Here is a 7,681-nt window from a genome sequence, read left to right as displayed (position 1 = left end):
GGTGAGCCAAGCAGATCCATCATCATCATCATCGTCATTACTATCATTTTTAGAGGTTATCCATGAGCAGCTGAAAAAAGCCCAAATTCAGATTTAACTGTCCTGAAGTCAATGAACTACTGCAAAATGCAACGACAAGACCTTTGAGTTTAAACATTCACCAATTGTTCAACTTGTATAAAGGAAAAAAACATGGTGTGTCGTTTTCTTTTTTTTGTTCTTTGACAACTTGAGATGGACGAGTGCTTTCTTTGCACTGCCGACGTTACACCGGATTCTCTGACCCCCGTCGGAGTCTGCGACCTGTGACTGCACAAAGACTAACAAAGTTTTTTTTGCATGCCTGGTTTCGTGCATAACATCAGCACTGTCGATCATCACGGAAATATATGACGTTTGTGCTTTATTGTGTTCACGATAATCATGCGTCCGTCCTTGCAACCGCTTCTTAAAACACAACTAAAAAGGCCAGACCGTGATTAAACTTTTGATGCAGCACATTGTTCGGGTGACTCGTTACCATACAATGCAACGTGATGTCTGTGCGGCGCTTACAAACTCGGAGTCCATAATTTGTCCCTGAGACCCTTTTGTCTGATGTTATACAACAGAAAACCCTATTCATGTATGGACGGCCATCAATAAATCAAGAAAGGAGAAAACTGCAGCGTAATAGCGGAGAGTGAGTTATGAGGGTAGAGACTCGAAAGAACAGCGATGGTTTGACCTAATTAGAGTTTTAAAACACATTTAGCTCTTTAATATATATATATATATGTATGTTCATATGGGGTCCCTTGCAATTCTGCTTGCAATCCTTCCCCTTTTCATTAGTGGAAAAAAAAGGCGAAAACTGTGTCAGCTCAGCAGGGTGTGAGCAGTGGGGGAATTGCAAATGATTTTCGCCGTCCGAGAGTACAGAGAGTGTCTGCAGGTTCAAATCAAGACCATTAGCGAACTGTGCAGTCTGGTAAGGATAAGGAGGTGGTGGGGGGGGGGGGGGGCTGGGGGAGGGGGGGGGGGTGGACTCGGATAGTATTCCGACCAGCAACTTGGTCGAGTTAAGTAAAAAGTCAAGAAAAAGAGGAGGTGATTTATTGAACGTGTAGAGATGTGTCTACATCAACACAAAACGGACACCTCCACACACCTCCTCTCATCAGCGCTCTTGCTCCCAAAAACACTGTAAGTAATTTTCCCGCACTGTGGCAGTTATCTTGGACTTGATTGCTAACTTTCTAGCCGCGTTTGCAACGAAAAACAACAACAACAACAACATACATGTACACCATTGGATCAACCCATGCAGAAAATGATTGATGATGTTTACGACAGTATAGAAAGACCACTCTGTTTATTGATGACCGGCCAATGACTCGTGTGTACACTCTTAGAAATAAAAGTGCTAAGTAGAACCATATAAGGTTCTTCGGCTTGTCCTCATAGGAGAGCCCTTTTTTGGCTCCAGGTAGAACCTTTTTAGAAAGGTTCCACCTGGAACCCTTTTGGAGGGTTCCACCAAGAACCAATTTAAAACGCTTAATTCAGGAAAGGGGTTTTAAAGGGTTCTCTGGATCAAAATGGTTCTTACTGGAACCATTAGGGTTACCAAGAACCCTTGAAAAACCCTTTCTTTTGGAATGGGTTTTCCATTTCAGAAGTAAATGGTTCCAGGTAGAACCTCAGTCCTTGTGGAAGGACCCTTTTGGAACCCTTATTCCTAAGAGTGTAGGTGTAGGATTTTAAATGTTATAGGAGGCGCTGTGGAGCCATTTTGCCACACATACACAGTCCCGGGACCCAAACCACGGACCGAAAATTGTGCTGTTGCATGCTGCGCCCGTCCCCTTGCCTCTCAGGAACCAATTTTTTCAGTCGACTTTGCATTTCCGTTGGTAACCACGGTTACGGCGGGTTTTTTACGACAAGTCGTGAAATTCGCCGCGCGATAATCTACGATGTGCAGCAGCAGTATAATTACCGCACAATAATAATAATTAAAAATTAAAATAATTGCTTTGCTACTGTCGACTTACGTCGTACTGAGAGTAGTACGTAACACGTTTACGTTTAATTCACTGCTGTAACAACTGAATTTGAGGCGTTGGACCTTTAGCAATGACTGTTTTTTGGTGAGATTGGATAGCTGTCCACATAAAAAAAAACGCCACCTCATTCATTCTTTGAGTATCCAAAATTCTCATTTTCCCATAGCAGTACCACTCTTGAGTAGAAATGAAGTTTGAGTACCCCAGCCATTGTTGAGCTCATGTAGCTGATATTTCGTTTTTGTGGCTGCTGCCACTTTCTCTGCTGAAGAGAACTCCATTTAAATTGGTGCACCAGATTTTTTTTTTTTGTCTGCCAGCTGCGACCGCAGTGACTCTTTGTGCTGCTGTTGAAGGGTATGACCGAGCCTTTGAGGTTACCATAACCACGGTGTTTTTTTTGTGAAATTGGTCAATCCCTAATCCGTAGTTCAGACCAAGGTTAAAAGTAGTTTTAGTTCAGGTTTTATTTTGAAGAATTGACTAGTGTCAGTTTAGTTTTTATTTAGTTTTAGTCTTTCAGGTGTTAAGAGAAAGCCTTAATACAAATATGGATTATCAAAGCCTTTCAAAAGTAAAACTGTAAAAAGTACTTACCCTTATCATCATGTAATCCATGCTGTTAAAATGATATCTGGAACGATGAGCTGCTTTACAGGAGAGCAGGATATTTATCTTACTCCCAACCTCCCTTTGTAATTTTAATCCTATTGAATATAATTGAACTACAAATGCAAATAAGTCAGAAAAAAAAAAAAAGAAGGGGGATAAGGTGATTAATTGTCTTCACGGGGGCATTTTGGCGATGAAAAGCTCTCAAGGGCACCTCTATCTTTGTGAGAGGTCACATCTGTGATGGACTAATGTAGCTCTCAGCATATAAGGGACACCTTCACAGTTTATAGGAGCAGCCTTGAGGGAAACGGTTGGCCAGAGTCAGCCGCTTTCGTGGGGCTTCGGGGAGGCTCGTGCGCTGGGGCTGCCCGCTGAAAGGGGGTGCCCTTCATTTTTCGAGACAGCGTGCCCTTTTTAAATCATAGATACAAGCGTGAGTGGCAGCCCGAGCGCCGTCGTCTGTCCTCGTTGCCGCTACATCCACTTGCAAACATTGGCCTCCAGAGCCTCATTTGGACACGCGGACGTAGCTTCGGCCTCATGTTGCAAACCTGACCTTCAAATCCTCGCTGTAATCAGCCTTTTTTTTTTTCTCTCTCTCTCTCTCTCTCTCTCTCTCCTCAGCATATGAATAAATACTAGGCAGTTTAGTTGGAAAAAAAATGACTTTAAATCTAAACTGTGGCAAAGGATGCATGTAACTTTACTTCTGTATAGTGTAAATATGCCATTATATAAGAAAGAGTAAGAGTTGACACGCTGAAAATTCTGATTGGTATTTATTCCTACCTGTATTATGATGACAGGTTGGATTAAAGATGTATTAACTGGATAATCTTGCAGCTATTCCCTGAACAAAGTGTTATCCCCGAACCTTTAACCCTTAACCATAATTCTCACCCTAAGCTCAGAAATGAGGTTATACCTCAATAGGACCGAGGATGTTACCAGACTGAATGAGGATACGACAGTATAAAGTTCAATGCTTTACTACTTTATTGATTATTATCCAAAAGTACCTTTACTTTTTGTGTTCTTTAAACTAAAATTCACATCACATTGACCTTTTGAACAGTGAACAACAACTTTGGTTTTAAAATTTTTTGACTAGTGCTTTGCTAAAGGTTAGAAAATGTACTTTACGAAAAAATACACCTGGTGTAAACAGTATATGCGATTGCTTGTTATTGAGCCCCAGAGCTGAATCTAATATCTTCACAGACAGTGGGTGCATAGTCAAGTGTGGCTTCACAGATATATAATTTATCAGTTTATCAGCCCTTATTGGTTTTGTTGCAGATACAGCGGATTGCGGGCAATAAAGAAGAAAACTTTTTTTTTTTTTTTTCCCTTCTGTCTCTCGAAAAACAAATCATTGGCAACCTGCCCGGGGTGATCCCTGCCTCCAACCCAATGTCAGCCGGGATTGGATCCAGCTCCTCGCACAAACCCTCAAGAGGATAAACAGTTGAAAATGAATCATGTTGGAAGGATTAAAACCTCCCCCAAAAGAGGCAGCATCTTTCTAAAGACCTGTCCACACTGTCGGCGTTGACTGACAGCAGAGTGAGATACTTTGCATTTCGGCTTACATTCCTGGTTCAGTATGAGTTAGCCGCTTGGATTGCACTCAAATGTGTACATCTTTATATTCTTTGAGCAATGGGTTGTTCAGGTGTCAGTCCCAACGGATGTCCTAATGGAATCTTCTTCTGCCAAAGTAACACACACCGCCAACTGAACTCACAAAATATTGGGGTTCTTAAGTACGTCCACTTAAGGTTCATGCATGCTGCACATCACATGGACCATATAGCAGACCTCTGTGGACCCTGAAAGTACGAATCTGGTCATACCGCGCTAATCCAACCTGTTGGGGTCATGCAGTATCTCTCAGTGATCAGTAGGGTCTGCAAAGGTTCTCAGTCGTCCAGGTCATTGTATCTACAGCTATAAGCAACTAGACTTACTTTAGTTAGGTCAAAGAGCAAGTCCCGTTGTCTATAGCTAACTCGCTGTAGTGGAATTGCATGCATACTTGTGCATAAGGACAATAGACAGCTGTCGGTTGCAACCGGTTTTATTTCAGAAAGTGCTGAGACAGACACAAACATGTGACAGTATGATTTTTATGCTAGCATGCTTTATTTACTTGCACAATGATTCCATTGGCCATCTGATCTGACCAAGACTAGCTGGACTAGACTACCTTCCATATTTCACATCTGCAGAACGTTGGGCACGCCATTCGTCCCATGGTACGTGCCCATGGTTGAATGTCCGCTTTATTCAACTCTGCCCGGCACACATTTGCTGGCAGACATGGTTACAAAATATCAACCTGACCTTTATTCTGACTTGACTTCATTCGGAATAGGTAAGCCTTTAGCTGCAGCCAGGGCATTTTCTACCATCTTCTCCACAATGCGACGTGATGTGTTGCCTGTGTTTATTCCAATGTGCGGGGTGATCAGAACATTAGGCAGGCTCAGGAGTGGATGGTCCCTGCACAAGATGAAGCAGACGAGTTTGTTACCATTGAATGCATTCGCGTCGTACATTTTTCTCTATAAACTGTATCTGACTGAGAGATGAGACCTTGGTAAAGGCTCAGGATGAGTCACATCTAATGCCGCCGCACGAATAGCTCCTGACTGAAGAGCTTTGACTAAAGCATCTTGGTCCACAACTTGACCTGAGACGAGAATAGAATAGTTTTTTTTTTTTTTGCTTTTTGCTTTAATCCAACAATGAGTCATTGACAGCGAATGCATAACACTCACCTCGGCTGATGTTGATCAGAGTCGCCGTGGGTTTCATGAACGACAGCTCTCTGCGGCCAAGGAGGCCTGTAGTCGTCGATGTCAGCGAGACAGCTATCGCGACAAAGTCTGACCTCCTCAGGAGTTCATCCAGGCTCTGGCAGAAACTTGCTTTCACTGCCTGTTCATCTTCTTCACTCCTGAAAAGGATATAAAGGAACCTCACAATCAAAAGTAGTACATTTCCTCTGCACATACACATATGCTCCAGAAGTCTTATGTACCTTTTCCTCCTGTTGTGATACAATATCTTCATTTGGAATCCACAACATCTTTGGGCAATTCTGTAACCGATTCTTCCCATTCCTATAATCCCTATGGTCGACCCGGTGACTTCCACTCCCATCAGGTGTCGCGGTATTTGGACAGTTTTTGGGTGCACAGCTATTTGCTGGCCTTTGAGGAGGAAGCAATAGTTGCACACAAGAAAAACATACATTAACTTTTGGAGGTTGGAGAAGCAGGTCTAACACAAATGATGATTCAGTGGTTATAGTTGCTCTTTTATGGGCCAAATTTGCTGTGTGCATGGTTAGTATGATGATGACGATTAATATTAAAAGCAACTGTTGTGAGACGACAATGGAAAGAAACAAATGCTAATTCCATGGAAGATCTAGCACATGAGAGATAGTTAGAGTAATGTGCAGTCCAAAGCGTGTTGAGATTAGAGGTGCATTCAATGAATCTCGTAACTTTATTTCAAGTGTGCTGCTGCCACCTTGTGGTATTAGAGTCACAAGTAATTCTGTAGTCATGAGGCCACTGTAGAAGTATACACATTTGTTTTCCAGTGCTATCATTTACAAAACATTGATATTTGCTCTTGTAGTGAATATTTTTTTTTTTTTGCCATTTCCCATGGATTGTTTTTTTTTTTTAATTGGGGAGTGTGAAGTAGAGGGTTACTGGCTTTCGCATGCATGTTGTTATTCTCCCAGCCTTTAAAAATCCACAGTAGGCCGACCTCTAATTACCATGCCTTCTCGTCGTGTTATAAAATCGAGCGATTGTATTGACTTGTTTTAGTGTGAAACGCGGCAAACCGGTTAAACGGCACAGAGCTGTAGTCTCCTGCTCCGCACCGGTTAACCTTCGATCTTACCCTCGAGGATCCTGCGAGCTGAGGCCAGGAGCAGAGCCATGGCTAAATCTGCTGTGGGGTCACCGACCACACCGGGCGTGTGGGCAATTTTCACCCCAAGACTGCTGATGAATGGTACGTCCAAATGGTCAATGCCCGCTCCTGCGCTCACCACTGCTTTGAGGGAGGGAAGCATTTTGAGCAGCGTGGGCTCCGCTGCAGGGTAGTCCTTATACATGAACAGGACCTGGATTTTTGGGCCATGGCGCCCCGGGTTTTGTCGTAGCTCCCTTAGGGTGATGATTTGGAAGTGTTGTTTCAGTAGGTCCGCAAGGTCTTCAGCGTAACCATACTCGCCTACAACCTCTCCGACCAGTGCCCATGGTTTTTCCTCCTCCATCATCTGATGGGTAAAAAAACAAACAGCCTTCATCATATTTTTTTAACCTAACGTTCCAGAAACACATATCTAACTATCGTTCCAAAACAGACCCTTTATCGTCTTAGTAACATTATCCAAAAATCACATCTCTTTCAGACATCCAAAGAGCTGATTCATGCTTTTCATACACAAGATGATGATTACTGTACCTTTGCCAGACTGACATATAAGGAACTATAAGGAACCAGCAAATACAATCATATCACCCCTGTTTTGCCCCTCGATTTTGGCCGTTTTTATATATTTGAAAAGCCAGGCTCCGTCTTACATTTCTGCTATGTTTGCTTGGCATTAACAGACATTGAGATCATCAGACAAAAGTCTCCTTAAAAGACTCACCTTTTTTTTCCCCAACCAAACTTGAGTTTCAACCCTTCTCTCTCTCTCTGTGTCTTCAGACTGATAGAAGACAAGGAGTTGTGAACCTATGAGACGTCACTTTATTTGGATTAAGATTAACCAAAAACTGGTCAGACGACAAACAGATGGCAGATGATTCTTGTGTCAGGTGCATTATTCACAGAAAGTGATACACAGGAATTGTGGACTTAGTGTCGCGTATCATAGGCTGATAATGAACCTTCTCTTGGAATATCTAAACCCCGTTGCACGATTGATGCAGTTTTCATGTCCAACATCAACCGCCTTTGCTTTCACTCCAGTGTCATAA

The 7,681-nt window shown here is 42.7% G+C and overlaps 1 protein-coding gene across 1 annotated transcript; it reads right to left on the bottom strand.

Annotated features, from left to right (window-relative positions):
• Positions 1-5,011: 5,011 nt before the first annotated feature.
• On the bottom strand, positions 5,012-6,969 carry LOC310938383 (glyoxylate/hydroxypyruvate reductase B-like; the record flags this gene model as incomplete). Its single annotated transcript, XM_083902876.1, has 5 exons — positions 5,012-5,168; positions 5,262-5,358; positions 5,447-5,625; positions 5,710-5,881; positions 6,591-6,969. The coding sequence occupies 5 exons, from the start codon at positions 6,967-6,969 to the stop codon at positions 5,012-5,014; spliced, it is 984 nt and encodes a 327-aa protein (XP_083759002.1).
• Between the last annotated feature and the right edge of the window lie 712 nt (positions 6,970-7,681).

The sequence above is a fragment of the Microchirus variegatus genome (assembly GCF_963457635.1).
Source record: "Microchirus variegatus genome assembly, chromosome: 16".
In the NCBI taxonomy this organism is placed as follows: Eukaryota; Metazoa; Chordata; class Actinopteri; order Pleuronectiformes; family Soleidae; genus Microchirus; species Microchirus variegatus.
This window is presented reverse-complemented; position numbering and strand designations above follow the sequence as displayed.